This window comes from Triturus cristatus, chromosome 4_2 (assembly GCF_964204655.1).
Source record: "Triturus cristatus chromosome 4_2, aTriCri1.1, whole genome shotgun sequence".
Taxonomy (NCBI): Eukaryota; Metazoa; Chordata; class Amphibia; order Caudata; family Salamandridae; genus Triturus; species Triturus cristatus.
Window position 1 is genome coordinate 286,980,333 of NC_140586.1, and position 20,775 is coordinate 287,001,107.

General features: G+C 47.5%; 1 protein-coding gene across 1 annotated transcript in view; it reads left to right on the forward strand.

Annotated features, from left to right (window-relative positions):
* Window positions 1–20,775, forward strand: part of UCK2 (uridine-cytidine kinase 2) — a 122,187-nt gene that overhangs the window by 93,264 nt on the left and 8,148 nt on the right. The window contains exons 5-6 of the mRNA XM_085601540.1: window positions 14,021–14,118; window positions 14,745–14,793. Of these exons, the coding sequence (XP_085457666.1) occupies window positions 14,021–14,118; window positions 14,745–14,793 (147 nt within the window). The remainder of the gene's footprint in view (window positions 1–14,020; window positions 14,119–14,744; window positions 14,794–20,775) is intronic.

Genomic DNA, 20,775 nt, shown 5'->3' on the forward strand with positions numbered 1-20,775 from the left:
GCCAATAAATTAGAATAAGAAGGGGAACCACACAGCCCCCCTTCTTAAAAAATTAAAATAAATAAAAGACTGGCATCGTGCCGGAGGCCACGCCCCCTCCTTGCAGCACTCTGCAAACGCGCCCCCTGGCGAGTTGTAAGTTGGGGAATTAATTCCTCTTCAATACTGAGGGTCCCTGAGGGCCAACTAGCCCAACAGGCATCTCCAGTATGCACCAGGGAGATGCGCTGCAGACAGGTGTTCTGAGGCCAAGCCCCTTTTTTACACCTCTCTGCAACTCAGCTCTGTGGCACTTACTGGAGGTACCTAGTGGTCTAGTTTGACCCTAGGGACCCTTAGGATTCAAGGGGACTTAATCTCTCAACTTAGAACAGCCACAGGGCGCGCTTACACAGTGGTGAAGGGAGGGGATGGGGCCTGAGGTGACGTGTGCAAACACGCACTATGGCACGTTTTAAATTGGGGATATAATTTTCCTTCAATACTGAGGGCCCCTGGGGGCTAACTAGCCCACCAAGTGCTTCCAGTAAGCGCCACTGAGCTGCATTGCAGAGAGGTGGTCCAGGCCGTGCCACTTTTTACACCTCTCTGCAACGCAGCTCTGTGGCACTTACTGAAGGTACCTAGTGGGCTAGTTGGACCCTAGGGACCCTCAGGATTCAAATTAACTTAATCTCCCAACTAAAAATGGACACAGGGCGTGTTTACACAGTGGTGAAGGGAGGGGATGGGGCCTGAGTTAACGTGTGCAAAAACGCCCTGTGGCCTGTTTTAAGAGGTAGTTTTACTCCCCCTGCCCTATTATATACTAGGGGCTTACAGAGGAGGTCATGCTAATCACAGGGGGACCCCAACGCATAATGTTCCCTAGTGTATGTAGGTGTTTTCACTGTATTCTAAGTGTCTTTTAACATAGCACTGGCTCTAGGACTGGTTAGTCAGACTCAGTTACCACCAGTATCCGTCTGAAAAAGTTGAGGGTACAGGATGATTTTGCAACAAGGCTTCTTTCTGCTCTTCTTTTTGTTCTTTCTGCACGTTATCCTTCTTGCACTTTTCTTAGTCTTTGAGGACTTCTGTTGCTTCTTTCTGCACTTTTTTTCCTTTCTGTGCATTTTTCTTCTTTCTTCACATGTCCTATCTCTGTAGGCATAGTTAGAAATTAGCATTTAAAAAACCTTTGAAATTCACAGAAAAAACCATAGGTTTCAGGCACGTTCTAGTTAGGAATTAGCATTTAAAAAACCTTAGAAATTCACTGAAAAAACCATAGGTTTCAGGGGTGTTATAGTTAGCTGGACTTTTCACTTGTACAAAACCATTGAAATTCCCCCGTTATAGTTAGTTCAGCTAACTATAACTCGCGCGCCCGCAATGCATTGCTGATGACGTCACATATTACATCACTCATGACATGGTCAGTGACATCACTGATGACATCTCAAATGACATCACTGATGACATCATCCTTGTGATAGAGTGGCAGACCTCCTCTCACCCTAATATAACCTTTGATACACACATTCAAAAATAGAGACTAAACTTTTCAAAACAATGGACATACCAATACCAGTTACAACAACCTCTTCAGTAATTCTAAGATCCGCATACACATCCACTCATTCACCAACAGTCCTATACAGTCACTCATACATGTACTCACTCATCATATGTACTCATACACCTATACATCCTGTTACACAATGCCACTCATCCATAGAGTTACTCACACACATAGTCACTCATGCTAATAAAGAATCAAACCTACATTTATTTGCATATACAGTTATACACACACCACCACACTTACTTCTACGGAAACTTACACATACTTAGTCTTTTAAACAATCACTTATAGAAACACATACTTATTCATACAGGAACTCTTTCAATCTCTCACTCACATATACTCACTTATATACACCAATAGTCACATATACTAGTTTAAAACATATATCTGAAAGAAACACGTTCGTTAGATTCCTCACCTTAGAATATCCCCAGGCGTCAGACTGGATCCGGAAGATTTTTCGTCAGCAATACCCCTTGCGCGTCGCTAGGCGTCGTCTGCGGCTCCGCGTCCGTCGTCGGCGTCGTGCGCCGGGATGACGTCGTCGGAGTACTTAGACGCCGCCCTCGCGCGCTGACGTCAGTTCTTCTTTTTTCCGCGCCAGTAAGCGCAGATCCGGGAGAGCTACCCCTTTAGTCAATTTTTGACTGACTTTTTGATCCTTTTTGATCCTGTCTATCGACACCGGTGCCGGTATGATGCCTGGGTTTAAAGTCTGTACGGACTGTAGCCGATTGATGTCGATTACGGACCATCACCGCCGGTGCCTGTACTGTTTGGGCCTCGACCACGACGCGGAGTCGTGCTCGGACTGTAAGGCCCTGACCTCAAAGGCTAGACGGGAGCGGTCCCGTAAGCTTCTCGAGATTCGCCACTCGGCTCCGCGCGCCTCTCGATCCCGGTCCAGGAGGAGGTCCAAGGATCGGTCGCGGAGCCGCAGCCGACGTCACCATCGGTCGTCGGGATCAAAGTCTTCGGGTAAGTCGAAGCATTCCAAGAAGTCCAAGAGGCGACATCGCTCTTCGGACTCCCCTCGCCGGTCGCGCGACTCGGTCGAGGGTCAGGGTGGTTCCACCCCCGCGGCTCCGTCGGAGCCGCAGGCGCCGCGTCCGTCCCCATACCCTCCGGTCCCTGGGACTAACGCAACGCCGGTGGAAGTCAGTGCCTTCCTCTCGGCCATGAGGAACCTGGCTCCGCCGTCGGAGCCCGCTGGTGCGCCTTCGGGCCCCGCGGACCCGACTTGGCTGCCTTGCCAGCCGGCGGCTCCGGCCCCGGCGCCGTTGACGGCTCCGGCCTCGACGCCGCAAGCGCCCGAGGGACCCGTTCTCGAGTCCCCGCCGACGCCGGTCGACCTCGTCACGCCTCCTCCACCGGCGTCGACTCCGGTTCCACCGCCGACGTCGACCCCGATCGACGTCGTGCCCCAGTTAAGTCCCGCTCCGGGTCCGGCGCCGGTCCGGCGTCGATGGACGCCGAGATCGACGCCGCTAGAGACACATTTTGTCTACCGCCCGGCTCCGTTACTTTCTCCTCTACACCAGGAGTCGGATGATGGGGACTACTGGGAGGGATCCGAGGATCCTATGGCCCATCAGGCCCAACTGTCCCAGGACTGGGCAGATGAACTGGGGGAGGCCAGTGGTCTGGATACCTCACCAGACACTGGATTCATCTCTCCTCCGACTGTGGCTTCGGAGGGTGCTGCTTTCTCCGTGGTGCTGCGCAAGGCGGCCGCAGCCCTTGGGCTCGAGCTGCCTGCTGTGGCTGTGAGGACTAACGTCCTCACTGAGGTGCTTCAGTCTGCAGCAAGCTCCACTGAGCCTCTGCTGCCGTTCAATGAAGCCCTCACTGACGTTCTACAGGGCACCTGGTCCAAGCCCTCCACAGTTCCTCCTGTGGACAGGAACGTTGCCAGGCGCCACCGCCCTGCTCCGGGCGACCCCAGTTTTCTGTCCCAACACCCTACCCCTGAGAGCCTGGTTATCCAGGCCTCCACCTCCCAATCCTCTTTCCCGACCGCCCCGCCGGACGGGGATTCCAAGAGACTGGAGCAGTATGGCAAGAAACTGTTCTCATCCCTTAGTTTGGGCCTGCGGTCTTTGAACACCGCTTGTCTCTTGGACCGTTATTCCCACTCTCTGTGGGATGCGGTGGAGGACGCGCTGCCCCTGTGTCCGGAGGAGGTCCGGACACGACTTACCCAGGCTCTGGCCGATGGGAGGGATGCCGCGCGACATGCCATACGTTGTGGGCTTGACACCACGGACTCGCTGGGTAGGGCCATTTCCACCACTGTGGCGCTTCGACGTCACGCCTGGCTGCGGTCCACGTCGTTTTCCGGCGATGTCCAGAGCACTCTCATGGACATGCCGTTTGATGGCACTCGCCTGTTTGGCGAGAAGGTGGACAGTGCGCTGAACCGCTTTAAGGACTCCCGGGCTACGGCCAAGTCCTTGGGCCTCTCGGCCCCGCGGTCGCAATCTTCCGCTTTTCGCCCCTTTCGTGGCCAAGGAAGGGGTGCCTCCTCACGTGCGCCTAGCCACCAGCCGCAGAACCAACCTGCGCGCGGTCGCGGACGTGGTTTCCGCCGAGGCGGATCTGGAGGACGACTAGGTCAGCCCACATCCACCCCGGCAGCATCCGCCTCAAAGCCTTCCTAGTCCGAGCTTTCAGGCCCATTCCACGCCAGTGGGCGGCAGAGTTCGCCATCACCTGCTCCACTGGCGGTCCATCACATCGGACAGGTGGGTGCTGCAAATCGTCCGAAGGGGCTACTCCCTCCCCTTCGAGACGACCCCTCCAGCCATGCCACCGCAGCACCACCGTATCTCGGGGGATCATTTGCATCTTCTCCACGAGGAGGTTTCCGCCCTCTTGGCCAAGGAAACCGTCGAGCGCGTTCCGAGCCCAGAAGTAGGTCGTGGTTGTTATTCTCACTACTTTCTGGTTCCCAAGAAGGGCAAAGGGGGCCTACGCCCTATCTTGGACCTTCGGAGCGTCAATGCCTTCCTCCGGAAGGAACGGTTCAAGATGTTGACTCTGGCTCAGGTTCTAGCTGCCCTAGACCCCGGAGACTGGATGGTAGCGTTGGACTTGCAGGACGCTTATTTCCACATCCCCGTCCTGCCGGCCCACCGGCGTTACCTGCGGTTCACGGTGGGCCAAGAGCACTTACCGTGCTCCCCTTCGGCCTCACCAGTGCCCCTCGGGTGTTCACGAAAGTGATGGCGGTGGTCGCAGCTCATCTGCGCAGATCAGGTGTTCCAGTCTTCCCCTATCTCGACGACTGGTTGTTGAAGGCGGGCTCGCCCCAGGCAGTCGTCTCCCACCTCCAGACTACGGCGGATCTCCTGCATTTGCTGGGGTTTTCCATCAACGTGCCGAAGTCACACCTGAGTCCCTCTCAGAAGCTCCTCTTCATCAGAGCGGTTCTCGATTCGGCGCAGTTCCGGGTCTATCCACCGGAACAGCGGGTCCGGGATATACAGGCCCTGATTCCCATCTTTCGGCCTCTATCCTGGGTTTCGGTCAGGCTAGTGTTGCGGCTTCTGGGGCTGATGGCCTCCTGCATCCTACTAGTGCATCACGCCAGGCGGCGCATGCGGGCTCTGCAGTGGGACCTGAAGTTTCAGTGGGCCCAGCATCACGGCAACCTGTCCGACCATGTCTTGATCTCGGAGGGCACTGCACAGCAGTTGCAGAGGTGGCTCACGGACCGCGATTGGGTCATGGGCAGGAGCCTCTCCCTTCCCCAACCGGAGCATGTCGTAGTGACGGATGCGTCCCTCCTGGGATGGGGTGGCCATATGGGAGAGGCGGAGATCAGAGGCCTCTGGTCTCCGGCGGAGTCTCGTCTCCACATCAACCTGTTGGAGTTGAGAGCGATCCGACTTGCACTGAAAGCCTTCCTTCCCTCTGTCAGGGGAAGTGTCGTGCAGGTGTTCACGGACAACACCACCGCCATGTGGTATTGCAACAAACAGGGCGGGGTGGGGTCGTGGACCCTTTGTCAGGAGGCTCTGCGCCTCTGGACGTGGCTGGAACACCAGGGCGTCACCCTAGTGGTTCAACATCTGGCGGGCTCTCTGAACGCCAGAGCAGACGAACTCAGCCGCCGGTGCATGATGGATCACGAATGGCGTCTGAACTCCGAAGTGGCGCAAGGTCTCTTTCAGCAGTGGGGAGAGCCTTGGTTAGATCTATTCGCCACCGAAGAGAACGCGCAATGTCAGCAGTTCTGCGCGTTGGAATTTCCAAGGCGGCACTCGCTCGGCGACGCTTATCGTCACGAGTGAGTTGCGGTCTGTTGTACGCCTTTCCGCCTATACCACTTCTGCCCAGAGTGCTGAAGAAGATCAGGCACGACCGGGCCCAAGTCATCTTGGTGGCTCCGGATTGGGCACGAAGGTACTGGTATCCCGAGCTACTCAGTATGTTGACCGATCCTCCGTTACGTCTACCCCTTCGGGAGGATCTTCTGTCGCAGCAGCAGGGGACGGTCCTCCACCCGAACCTGTCCAGCCTCCACCTCCATGCGTGGAGATTGAGCGGCGGCAGTTGATGCCATTTGACTTGCCTCCTGAAGTCTGTGATATCATTCTGGCAGCCAGGCGTCCCTCCACAAAGACGGTATACGCCTGCCGGTGGAACAAATTTGTGGCATGGTGCACAGCAAAGGCTGTGGATCCCCTTTCCGCCCCTCTTTCTGAGGTTCTCCTCTTTCTTCTTTCTTTGGCCCGGCAGGGCTCTGCCCTGGGCACCCTGAAAGGTTATCTTGCTGCCATCTCTGCCTTCTTGCGGCTTCCTGATCAGCCTTCTCTTTTCAAGTCCCCTGTAGTTACACGCTTTCTAAAAGGCATTACTCACACGTTCCCTCCTGTCCCTTTTGTAATGCCTCAGTGGGACTTGAATCTTGTCTTGACATTCCTGATGTGCGCTCCCTTCGAGCCTCTTCACAATTGTCCTCTTCGTCTTCTGATTCTTAAGACTGCTTTTCTGGTAGCCATCACCTTGGCTAGACGGGTGAGTGAGCTCCAGGCTTTATCTTCAAAGCCTCCTTTTCTGTCTGTTCATCCGGACATGGTGGTCCTTCGGCCTCGTCCCTCCTTTCTTCCGAAAGTGGTGACTCCATTTCATCTTGGGCAGTCTGTCACCTTGCCCACCTTCTTTCCGCCTCCGCATCCTTCCAAAGAGGAAGAGAGGCTCCACCGTCTGGACCCAAAACGTGCGCTCTCCTTTTATTTGGACCGCACAAAGCAGTTCCGGGTGGACGACCAACTTTTCGTTGGGTACGTGGGTGCTAAGAAGGGAAAAGCTGTGCACAAACGGACCATCTCTCGGTGGGTCATTTTGTGCATCAAAATTTGTTACTCCTTGGCAAAAAAGGACCCTCCTGTTGGGCTGCGCGCCCATTCTACTCGGGCCACAGCGGCTACTACTGCCTTGGGACGGGGAGTCCCTTTGCAGGACATCTGTCAGGCGGCGACGTGGGCTTCGCTCCACACGTTTGCCAGGCATTATTGCCTTGACAGCCAAGTCCGGAGGGATGGCTTCTTTGGCCGTTCTGTCCTCCAGGACTTTCTGGTGTGATCTTGGTTCGCAGACCCACCACCGGGGATGGTATTGCTTGGGTATCTATTCTAAGGTGAGGAATCTAACTAACGTGTTTCTTTCAGATGAACAAGTTACTTACCTTCGGTAACGATGTATCTGTAAGAAACATTAGTTAGTTAGATTCCTCACCGACCCACCCATCCACCCCGTTCTGCGAACTGACATCTAGGGTTAAGGTTATCCTTTTCAGGCCCCTAGATTTTATTTTTGGCACCAGTGTCGGTCTTTGCATGGCTCTGCGTTCCTGGCGCGGAAGGCTATGTACAAGAACTGACGTCAGCGCGCGAGGGCGGCGTCTAAGTACTCCGACGTCATCCCGGCGCACGACGCCGACGACGGACGCGGAGCCGCAGACGACGCCTAGCGACGCGCAAGGGGTATTGCTGACGAAAAATCTTCCGGATCCAGTCTGACGCCTGGGGATATTCTAAGGTGAGGAATCTAACTAACTAATGTTTCTTACAGATACATCGTTACCGAAGGTAAGTAACTTGTTCGTAGTTACTCATAAAGACACTATTGAGACAGTCATTAACTCACTAACAAACCCATACACACACTCATCCACCCATACAGTCCTGCACACATGCTGTTGTCAACACATACAAACAGTGAGTCACTCATTCATGCACCTCTGCACTACGTAATACCCCCACCGAACCATACAGACACTCATACTGATACTCAAAAAACCAACTAATAACCTATATAGACACTCATGTAGCTACTCACCAACCCATGCAGCCACTTATACACAAAGTGAGAGACTGATACAGATATTTACATATTTAAACACTACTCACTAAGCCATGTATTCACTAAGAGACACTTAATCAGTCAGTTGTACAATCAATTTTTCAAAAACAAATCATCCATTTAGACACTTATATACCCATTTATTCTTCCATCGACCTTGAGATATACATATATAAAACATATTTAATTTTCAGAAAAATACATTCACTGGATGATGTCATCAGTGATATTTGAGATGTCCTCAGTGATGTCATGAGTGATGTCACTGACCATGTCATGAGTGACTTAATATGTGACGTCATCAGCAGTGCATTGCGGGCGCGCGAGTTATAGTTAGCTGAACTAACTATAACGGGGGAATTTCAATGGTTTTGTACAAGTGAAAAGTCCAGCTAACTATAACACCCCTGAAACCTATGGTTTTTTCAATGAATTTTTAGGTTTTTTAAATGCTAATTCCTAACTATAACGTGCCTGAAACCTATGGTTTTTTCAGTGAATATATATATATATATATATATATATATATATATATATATATATATATATATATATATATATATATATATATATATATATATATATATTACCTACTGGCGGTCGCCAGTAGGTAGTTATAGTTAGGACCACGTTTCCATAGGAAATCCGCAACATTCTATTTTGAATAACTTTGGCGCCGGTCGACGAATCCTCGCAAATTTTTCAAAATAGGTGGGGCGCTACGCTCCGCTCCTACCCTGAAAGTCTCGGGGGGGGGGGTATTCGTCAAGCGGGGGCTGAGATAAAAGGGGGGGTCCCAAAACGCGTTTTTCCCATGCATTTTTCCATAGGACCTTTAGACAGGGCTACAGCCCGAACGGCTGAACAGAATTTAATGAAATTTGGCAGAGAGGTAGTCCCCAGGTCAAGGAAGTGCGTTTTGTAGGTTTGGTGTAAATCTGTTCAGTAGATTCTGAGAAAATAGCCTTTAAATCAATATGTATATCTGAGCCAGCTTACGGTGCGCTTACCGTACGCGTACGGTGACGTGCGCGAGCGCGATTCTGATTGGCCGTTAGATCTTAGTAAACATTCGAATCGGTCGAAACCAGGAAGCGGCGGCCGCCATTTTCTCTCTCGCACTCTGAAGGGGGGGAGGATAAACAAAGTGTTAAAACATGTAAAGGGGCTGTTTAGACAGCTCCCAAGCACCTAGCCATGTTGGGGGTGTCCCCAACGATCCCCCAAGTGAAAAAAGGCAATTTTTATTTTTTTGTAAATTTCACCGATTACGCTTACCGTACGCGTACGGTAGCAAATAATAAAAAAAATAAAAAATATCCAAATTCTCCCCACCCCGTATGCAAATGGTGCCCATTGGGCAACATTTGTGCATGGCTTATATATACCAAACAAAACATATATTTTACCATTCACAACAATGCTCATCATACGTTTCCTCCATGTGCGCACGGTGCGCGAAGCGCATCGTGCGTTCATGGCCCATCTAGCGTAACGTGGACACGCGAAGCGCACCGCGTGCTCACTGTGCGCGCACGGTGCGCGAAGCGCACCGTGCGCGCACGGAACGAACTGCGTTAAGTGGGCGCGCACGCCACAAATGGCGTAAAGTAACTTAGCATTTAAAAAACCGTACAAATTCACTGAAAAAAACATAGGTTTCACACACGTTATAGTTAGGAATTAGCATTTAAAAAACCTTGCAAATTCACTGAAAAAACCATAGGTTTCACACATGTTATAGTTAGCTGGACATTTTACTGATAAAAAACCAATGAAATTCCCCCGTTATAGTTACTGTAGGCAACTATAACTCACGCGACCGTAATCCTCTGCTGATGATATGTGTCTTTATGAAAAAAAAGTATTTGTAATATATGTATAGCTAAAATGTAATGGAAGAAGACATGGGCAAATAAGTGTCTAAATACAGTATTAGCATCAGCAGAGGATTACGGTCGCGTGAGTTATAGTTGCCTACAGTAACTATAACGGGGGAATTTCATTGTTTTTTTATCAGTAAAATGTCCAGCTAACTATAACGTGTGAAACCTATGGTTTTTTCAGTGAATTTGCAAGGTTTTTTAAATGCTAATTCCTAACTATAACGTGTGTGAAACCTATGGTTTTTTCAGTGTTCTCCTATTTTGTTTTATGAATGTAGCAAAATTATAGTGCATTAAATCTAACACAAGATTTGACTGTACAACATACATCCTGAACTTGTGTATTTGAATATACGATCATATGTGATAATGAAGAAAAAAGGAAGACTTCTGTATCATTATGCACATTTGCACACCAAGAAAATCTCAATAAAATTAAATATGTGCTCTTCGACACGTCCCTTGCACTGCCCATAGCCCCGCCCCCAATTCCTCACCCCTTGTCCACAAATCAATTTGGTGAGTACCTGCACTTATTTTTCTCCATTTAAAGCACTGTGCGCACAATAATTTACAAAGAAACACCGTAAATAGCACCGAATACACAGTAGACCTCAGGGAAGGACCAAACCATATACTAAAAGTGGTATAAGAATCACAACTCTGGTCAAGACCGTGTCGAGAGGGTGTAGAAATGCTGGGGACCCAAGAAACCACCCAAGGTGAGTAGGTGGGGACCCCACGGAGAGCGTGTGCAGTGTGGGAACACTACAGCGTGCTCCGTACAACTCTACGGGTATTTCGCGGTTGCAGTTTTAAAGATTAAGGACCCTTCCCAGTGGACCCTGAAGAAACCCTGTGAAAGACAAAAGGTTGGAGAGCCACCCCACCCATGGATACCCTGGTATCCACGTGACCTACACCAGGGAAGCTGGGTGCATAGGTGGCAAGTGGTGTCGGAAACCACTGGAGGACTTCAGGGAAATGCTGCGGCAGAAGGAGAAAGTGTCTGGTGGAATCCGAAGGTGGATTCTAGATGAGAGGTACCTGCAAGCAGAGGGGACAGAGTTCATGTCACTCAGGAGTGACCAGGAGACTTAGACGAATGCCCTCTGATGTCGGATGTTGCAGGATGGATGACAATGACCTTGACTCTGCCGCTGTAAGGACCAGGCAACGCTGAGGAGGACCAGGAGTCGTGCACAAGCTGTCCCACGTCGAATGTCGAGTGCTGAGGGGTTGGTGTCCGCCGGGAGCACCAACAAACCTTGGCAAATGAAATCAATGCAGAAGTCCAAGGTGCAGTGTCGGGACCAGCAAGGTCCAGGGGACTCACCATAAGCAGGGGATTCAGGGCAGGCCCAAGTAATCTGGGGAGCCCAAAGAAACAAAGGTGACCCTCAATTGGACCCACAGGCTGGAGGCTCTATAGTCTCGAGGACCTCAAGCAGCTCACCAAAAGATGCAGTCCATGATGCGGTGTAGCTGAAGATTCTGGTCACTGGAGGTGCTTGAGGTTGGGGCTACTTGAAGCCCGAAGATCTTCTTGGAAGGAAGCTAACCAGCCTTTACAACTGCACGTTGACTCGGTGCACAGGGGTTCGGTTATTGCTACCCCCACGAGGGATACTGGCCTCAAACTTGGTGAGAGGGCAGGCCTCGGGAGCTGTAGAAAACCACCACCTGTGTTGCAGAACCTTGCGTAGTCCGGAGGAGCCAAGGATCAGCATACCGGTCGACTTAGTTGCGGTGCCTGCAGATGCAGGAGAGTGACTCCTGAAGTCCAAGGGAGACTCCTTCAGGTGTCATTGATGCCCACAGGCCTTTGAAGGTTCCTGTATGGCACACAGGCACAGACTATGCAGCGGACTGGAAGGGTGATTAAGTCGAACCCAAACTAAGTCCAGAGTGCCCAGACGGTAGAAGAAGTGGTGTCTGATCTGAATCTTGTCCCACGACGCATCTAGGGAGCCACCCACAGGTAAGCCCTTAAATACCCTAAGGAAAGGGCCGGGATGATTCAGGGGACCCCCCCCCCCCCCCAGGGGAGGATCTGGACAGGGGGAGGTTACTCCGATGACCTTTGTCCAGTCTCATGCCAGAGAGGGAGCCAACGGCTCCCAGAGCTGGTTTGAACCGGACTATGCATGGGGACACCAAATGGGCCCTCATGCAGACTGAGTGGCGTTGGCAAGCGCACCCATCCTGCCCCAATACACGAAGTCCTGTCTGGAAGGTGGTCACACCTCCCTGTGACAGGATGCCTATTGTTCTGCCTTTCCCTTCTCAAGCTTGGCTCAGCAGCAGGAGGGCAGAATCGTGTCTGGTCGGCAGCAACCATTTTGTGCTGTCCGGGTCAAGAAGGCTGTTACCAGGAGCACTGAGAGCATAATGGAGGGTTCTTTCTGTGCTTGTAATCATATCTCCCACACCGTTTATGGTATGGGAGGTATGATTCCAACATGTTTGATACTAAACATGATGCGTTTCATTGCAGCCAGTTTCGAGATGGTCGTCGCGTAATTACGCAGTGCCCCTCCATATAGTATATGGCTTCTTCACTTACAACCCGGGAGAATGGACTCCGTAGGCTGTAGGGGTGTCCTGCTCATGCAGGGGCACCCTCACACTTAGAACCAAGCATCATGCCTTCAGGATTGAAAAGGCCTGCTATAGGGGTGACATGTAGGTTTGAGTGCATTGACCTCAGATATAGGAAACCTATAACTGTAGTAAGTGGTGCTAGTACAAGCTTACACAGGCTGCGATGGCAGGCCTTTAGTTCCAATTTTCAAACTGCACACTATCTCAAAGCGCCTGCTATGTTCTTAAAATCTGGCATGAAAAACTGACCTTTACTTTAAATGTTTTTTGTTTTAAAATGTCCTTCTTCCCTTACTTCCATAGCATGCCACCTATGTACACAACCATCTCCAAGTCACATGCATGTGCCTAATTCTCTATTAATATATTTCTGCAAATTGTCAACACTTCATTTCAAAGATCACAACCTCCTTTTTGTTGTGGTGTTGTTGTCCATGCACTACAACCCAAGCTAAAATTACCTTATCTCCTCCAGCTCATCTATCTGGCCCCACCAAACATTTGCACAAACTCACACACCTATACCTTCTCCCTTCTAAGGTTCACACACCTAACTCCTATTAAAGTAATCTACCACAAACTGGATGGGATACATTGAATTGTTTACATGAACAAGACTAATCCCAATACCCAACAATAATACTGGATTAACCACTCACCTTGGGTTCCAGAGCAGAGTACTGGCCTCCTTAAAGCACTTCTGTGTCCCATCAATGCAGCTGCAATGCAGTACAATACAAAATAAAAAATTGTGTGGAGGGCAAACTGAGACCCAAACATAGGACATCAGTGGTTTGTTCCTGGCGTACTCTGATAATGTGCAGGTTGATGCAGACTGTGGCTTTGAAACAAAGAAATAATTGTACAGTGGCTAAACCCAAAGGTTTCATTATCTCAACAGAATCACCTGTGTCTATGATCAACTGTGTATTAAAACGTGTGCAAGTCTGCTCCTTTTGAGTTTTTGAAATATCCACTTTAGATCACACCAGATTTGTCTCAATTTATCTTGCCACCAGAAAGAAGTTTTAAACTTTTAGATACTATGCAGTCCAAAGGGTTGTTCCATAAATTTACTATGTGCCACTAACTGTAGGTCCAGATAAAGATGAGGATTTAGCACCCCTCTCCTCTAACAAAACATATTAAAAAAAGCAAGGGCAGGAGGTTGCACCTTTTCATACATGGCTGCCACTCGATGGAATAAACTACCACTGGACCTGTGTCTCACTGTTTCCCAAGGCCTATTGTCTGACCTTCCAGCAGCACCTTGCACCCCACTTCACCTCTACCATGAGATCTCTCTCCTTTAGCGCCGTGATATCCTATCGGATGAATGTTGTGCTCTATAAATAAAAAAATAGGTGTCTGTATGTTTACTTCAAAACGAATCAAAGCACAAGGTTGTTTAAGGTACAAAGGTTTGTGGTAAAAATCCCTCTGCTGATTCACATATTGTAATCCAGCCTCTAGGTATTGGAATGTTGTAACATTAAATATTTGTTTGTTTCAAAATCACTGATGTTGATGGTTCTCTGAATTGAGCAGCAATATCCATATCCATCCTCCTTTTTGTCCCTCCTCCCTGCAGTGCTAAGAGACATCAATGAGCGGGGCAGAGACCTGGAACAGATTCTCAACCAGTACATCACCTTTGTGAAGCCGGCCTTCGAGGAGTTCTGCCTGCCGGTGAGTTGCAGTAGCGCAGACTAGTTTCTACCCAATGGTGTGAGACGTGGGGAGAAGAATGAGAGGAGTCCACTCAAGTGGCTTCAAACGAATGGTTTGGCAAGTGATGTACACTAGTCCGAATGCGTGTGATCGCTTCTCCATTGGTAAGCAATAACCCTGCGGGAACCTGCAATAATTTGCACCATTTTGTCTCTTCTGTCCTGCATTAATTGTTCTGTGCTAAAACTGGCTCTTGTAGTTTGAAGGTTAAATGGCTTAGAGTTGAATTCGGATTTGCTGAAGGAGGCCTAGACTGCATACCTTTGCAAAACTGGCAACTCCAAAATGTTGAGCGGAGAGGGAAGGCCAGAAGAAATTTCATAGAAGAGACGATGCTTCCTAATTGTCATTGGGCCACAGCTCTAATAGTACGACATGGAAGGTGGGAGAATTTAGTTTTTTGTGGTTGTGTAGTTTGTTTAATTGGAGTTTTGGTAGAATGGAGAGAGTGGAAGAGTTTGTATTTGTGTTAGTGGTAAAGTGTGGCGAAGTGAATACTTCTGGTAGTGTGATGTATGGTGGAATTGTGCAGCGAGACAAAAAGTAAGGCTTGTGTTTTTAGACCATATTCTTATCTCTCCTAGACCAAGAAGTACGCAGACGTCATCATTCCACGTGGAGCAGATAATCTGGGTAAGTGGCATAGGTCTGCGTGTTTTTACATTTTTTTTGTTTGTTATTAATATAAATTCAAGCTTTAGGGCGAGGTGGAGATTAAGTATGTATATAGTGTATCCACAAACACAGGTTTCACTCAGTGAAAATGCCAACTCGCAGGGAGTTTGTCACCATTTATTGAAGACGCAGTGTACTCAGCCGCCAACACCAAATCAGTTGTAAAAAGCCCAACACATTTCGGACACGACTGTCCTTGTTAACGGGCTGCAGAAAGAGCAGTAGCATCTGTGGAACATATATAGTGTGTGTGTTCGCTGTGTGTTCGTTCTCATTCATGCATTCTGGACCATCCACGCAGTATTCGGAGCGAACATGATTCATTCAACCTTGGACAAGGTTTGCCAATATATTAGAAATACGATACAAATACCATGGAAAACCTTTCATATAACAAGAGAAGTCTATAGTCCCCTTCTGGTGATATTATTCGCTAATATTGTTACTGTTAGCCCTTTCATGATTAAAGTTGCTACTGTTTCCTCAGACATTGGCCTCCCTACGCAGTTGCTTTAACTAGAAAGTTATTGGCCACTCTGAAACTATATAAAATAGCACACTCGTTCAGTGTTTTTCCCCCTCCCCTGGGTTCTGTTCTAATTTTCTTCACACTGTCTTCTTATTTGAAGTGCTCTGCTGCCCATGTTGCAAGGTCCGTCCTCGAAGTACCCAAAATAATTAAGTGTTTTTTCTTTTGATTGAAAGCCTTGAAGCGATTTAAGCTGTAATTGTATCAACGTGTAGATATAATGTTGTTTGCCAGCAAAGCTGGCTGTAAAAATATTTATTGGTGTAAACCGCACACAGGTGTTTCGCTCAGACTTACTATGCCTATGAGCTTTTCAAGGCTGTGAAATAAACTAAAATTAACGCTCGTCCGCAATATTTGGTCATGTTTGAAGATAGGGGAAGTACCCAAGGGAAAGGGCACTTCCAGTAACCATGGGGATAGGTCCCTAGACAGCCTGAGACAAAACGTGTCTGCTGTTTTCACAAAAAAAAATGACGGTTAATCTTGGGATTAAGAAGGATTTGTTATTTTAGACTACCATTTGTTCGCATTTTTAAAACTGACTAGCAGACAAGGAAAACTAGTTTCTTTGTTGCTTGAGGGCTCAGTTTAAATAACGTCATATTCTTGAAAACAAGTAGCATTAATGGAGTTCGAAAACGGTTCGGTTTGGATGTCATTGGAAGGGCAGTGGGAAAGAGGCGCACGCCACAGGAGAATAATGGTTTTCAGAGTCTGACTAGAACAGGAAATGGGCTCGGGCCCCAAATTAAAAGTGTATCTCAAATTTTAAAGAGCTCCGATATCCTCTGGGATCAAGTTCGCGCTACATAAAACTTTGTAAATAAAGTGGCTTCGTTATTGAATCGGATAGAGACCGCCGTTTACAACTCGAGGCAGTTTTGAACTTAAGACACGCCTGTGTTGCATTGAGATCAAAAATTGGCCCAGGCACACTAAAAACAAGCATTTGCAATGCAGTAGGTCTCGCATTTGTGAGTTTAATCTATTGACATTTGTAAATGACAATGCCTTTTATTTATGGGTTGTTTTTAAAACCGATAAATAAAAGGCTTTGTCATTTACAATGCCAATAGCATAAACGCTCGCAAATGCGAGACCGCAGTGCAAATATTTTTGTGCCATAAATTTTTTTTTTTTTTTTTTTTAAGTGTTATGAGATGGCGTGTCCTGCCTGCAACCGGGACAAAGCTATTTGAGAGAATAGTGCTCGGAGGCTGTAATTAAAGCCTACCAAGTAACACACGCAACAGGGGGTGTCACCATGGGAGGTTACAAAAGGAGACCAGGAGGGACTACTAAGCCTATTGACCAATGAACAGCCACAGTTTACAGTGGACAGTGAGACAAGCCAATGAAAAATATGGGCGGAGCTTCAAGTCCCTACCTGAATACAGCATGCCTCTCAGAGCAACGCATGCGGTGCCCAGGCTCGACCTAAAAAGTGGCTCACATTTATGGATTGTGTCATTTTTCAAAACACTCCTTTAGTGTTTTAAGTGTTCTAAAAAGGCGGTGGGGGTTCTATAAAAGAGGCACGTTTTCTTAACTTCACTAAGATAAAAAAATAATGCAAATATTGCCAGGTCTTTTTATGGATTAGTGCACAACGATGACCACACCTGAATATAAGTGAGGCCGCATCTTCTCGGGCCCACCGTCCCTGCTCAATCTGCCTACATTAATGGGCAATCCCAGCGAGAGACCGGGAATAACCTCTCCACCCCATTGGTAAAAGGGAGGTAATGAATGCCCATCTGTCTCCGGAAAGGCCGCTCAGGCCCCCACTGGGTGGTGGCGTCATCTGAACTTCACAGACCCAGCCCATATCTGCCACCACACTAGCCAAAAAAGTGGCCCACGGCTGCAACTCCCATACCGGCCTATCGCCCATTGCCAGAGTGTTGGCCTTACCAATTCAACCCTGGACATGGTGTATACGTGTTTTGCTAAGTATGAAAGACTGCATGGATGTGAGCTTGCTGTAGGCAATGTTTGTGGTAATGTTAGGGAAATCAACAGTAAAAACTGCCACAACAAACGATAATACATGCCTATAAAGAGCCATAAAACCAGCCTACACACGGATGTGTCAAAGCAGCCCGTCCGGCACTACCTAATTGCCCTATAAGCCAGCCCGACCCTGATGGTTTTTAATTTGTCCATGCAACCAAGGTGATGAACCTACACATGGTAATCTGGGGCCTCCTCTGTATTTGTGAAGTTAGTGTTAACTGGAAAGTTATTTCATTCCTGTTCCACAGAGAATTTTAAATGTTAGTTTCTAATGATTTACTTTTATTAAAGTGTCGTTTGGATTGGAATAAGTCTAATTTAGGTGGGTGGGATGACTGGGCCTCCATATGTATGTATGCATGCACATTCTATAGGTTATGGTTTTAATAAATGATACGCCGTCTTTGGCTTCATGACTAAAATTTGCTGATTACAGCACAAGTACTTGTGTGTGGAATTTTAAAATGTATTTTTAATTTTTGGGTGAAGAATAAAAATGCTGTGGTAAACCAGTCAGACAAATGCTTTTCATTGCTGGCTTTGTTAGGTGTCCGATACAAGGGCCCATCTGCTGTGTTTTTTTTTTCCCCCCTTTCACTTTTTATTTCTACTTTCACAATTTATGCACAGGTTCTAGAAGTTAACATGCCAGGTTTTCAATGTAGTCAGCAGGTTTCCAGTTCAGAAGGAAATGTAAAGTTTTATATATATATAATATATATATTTTCACACCCAAGGTTGCCCCAAAGGAGGTGTCACTGCCTGAAGGGGTTACGCACACAGCCTCTGAGGCGGCGGCAGCAGCTTGCCTCCCCATGCTCCAATTGCATCTGCCAAACGCGTTTCAAACTCATTAGTTCTTGATCACTGGCTGCAATGTAACACAAAACAGCGGTATTGAGTGGAATCGCCTTTTATTCATTAAGTCCCGCCCATCGTGGGCGTCGGCCCGCATAGCATTATGGATATGATAGTCCATGTAGTTTATAGGCCACGACTAGATCCCATATTAACCCCAGTGGGTTCCGCATGTAAAGTGAAAATGTCTCGCAAATGCGGTAAGGTTTAAAAACAATTTCGACCCCCAGTGGGTGGGAAGTATGAAGAGAGAAGCGCCGTCCCGCAGCCAATTCTGTAACGGAGGTCAGGCCCCCTCCACTCCACAGTGCCTGCGATAGCCTGCACCTCGGACCCGCCTGATTCAGCGGTGGGACACCGCCGTGACAGGACTAGCCGCAAAAATCTTCACACCAAGGTTGCCCCAAAGGAGCTGTCACTGCCTGAAGGGACTTTTAATGAATAAAAGGTGATTCCACTCAATACCGCTGTTTTGTGTTACATTGCAGCGATCAAGAACTAATGAGTTTGAAACGCGTTTGGCAGATGCAATTGGAGCGTGGGGAGGCAAGCTGCTGCCGCCGCCTCGGAGGCTGTGTGCGTAACCCCTTCAGGCAGTGACACCGCCTTTGGGGCAACCTTGGTGTGAAGTTTTTTGCGGCTAGTCCGGTCGCACGGTGCGCGCACGGTGGAAAACCTTGGAAAAAAAATTAATTAATAAATACATTACAGCATTTTAAAAAACGTACAAATTCACTTAACCATAGGTTTCACACACGTTAGTTAGGATTTAGCATTTAAAAAACCTTGCAAATTCACTTAAAAAATTATAGGTTTCACACAGGTTATAGTTAGGTGGACATTTCACTCGTAAAAAACCAATGAAATTCCCCGTTATAGTTAGTTCAGATAACTATAACTTGCGCGACCACCACTCTTATCACAAGGATGATGTCATCAGTGATGTCATGAGTGATGCCATTGACCATGTCATGAGTGATGTAATGTGTGACGTCATGAGGAGTGGATTGCGGGCGTGCGAGTTAGTTATCTGAACTAACTATAACGGGGGAATTTCATTGGTTTTGTACGAGTGAAATGTCCACCTAACTATAACCTGTGTGAAACCTGTTTTTTTAAGTGAATATATATATATATATATTATTTTTTTAATAATCAATTTAGTCTTGCGTAACAATGCTTTACCCACCTCAGTGGCACAAATATGTATAGCTGTGTTTCAGCGCAAATTGAAACGTAGTATACCTTCTTGTTCTATGTTACACTTTTAACTTCTGTAAATGTTATTGACTGGAGAGACCGATTTTCCTCTGCACATTGTTTTCTGCCTGGCGATAATTAAGTTGTTACTTTGTGTGAGCAAAGAAGCACATGGCTGTTTAATATGTTGAACGCAATATGGATTATGCCAGCACAGTTTTTAATTGGTTTCTTATTCTGGACCCCGCTTGCATCCTTGCGCTTGCTTCTTTGTATACGGTGGGGGTATTTCAGGCTCATAAGAAGTGTCAGCCCAGCTGCAAGGACAGGATAATGACTCGATTTGGCCAGTAGTTGGAGTTTTCTGCCCTGTATAGATTAAAGGACTTGGAATACATTTGTGTTTTGATGTTTTTTGATTTCCTTGAGTGATGCAGTGAGGTGACTGAGCTGTAGTCCATCAGGTTCTTTATGTGAGGAACAGTCGGTCAGCAGGGCAGACGTGACCCTCTTTGTTTGTTGGTCTTCTTGGAAATCATCCAATCAGTAGAGCTGTCATACTTCCTTATTTGGAAGTCTTTCTAACATGTTTGTGACTATAGTGTTGGGTCTCTAATTTAATTTATCATTTGGATGTTATTTTCTGATCTCATCTCTCATCATAGCTTTTCAGTTCCAATGATCACAAAATATCATAGTTTGTGGTTGTGTGAGCTATTCCTCTTTTACCTTGCAGTAAATTTGAGTGGTGGACCCAGGATCGGTCGTATTCAATAAGAACCTTGTTGTTGACTGTTTCACCTTGGTGTCTTGCTGAGAAGTTGACACTACAAAAAATGGGTTACTTTCTCGGTATCTCATTGCCACTAGACTTTAGTTGACGTAGAGTTTTGCAAAAAAGCTTTCCTCTCTCTGGTGCTTATTTGTCTTTTCTTCTATATGTACATGTGTGTTCTGTGAAAGAGCAATGGAAATTATAGTGACCATGCAAAAATATTAACCTTTGACCAAGGAGAAACTAGAAGCCGCCATCAGTGAATTGCTTTTGATATTACTTTTTACATTGTGTACTACATGAATTGCCTTACCTTGACATTGTTTAAATTTGTAATTGTGTTCTAGTACAATGTACTTTACTACTTCTGCTCCAAAGTTTGATGAAATTGCTTCATCGTGTTTTAAGAGCTTGTACCGGACATCCTTAACCACCAAGTTGTCTTTTTAGGAATCCTTTCATTGGCATAAAAAAAAATGACCATGTTCAAGATAGTTGGTCAAAACTTAAACCTGCACAATTTTCAGTACAACAGAACTGGTTTTGGGATAACATATGA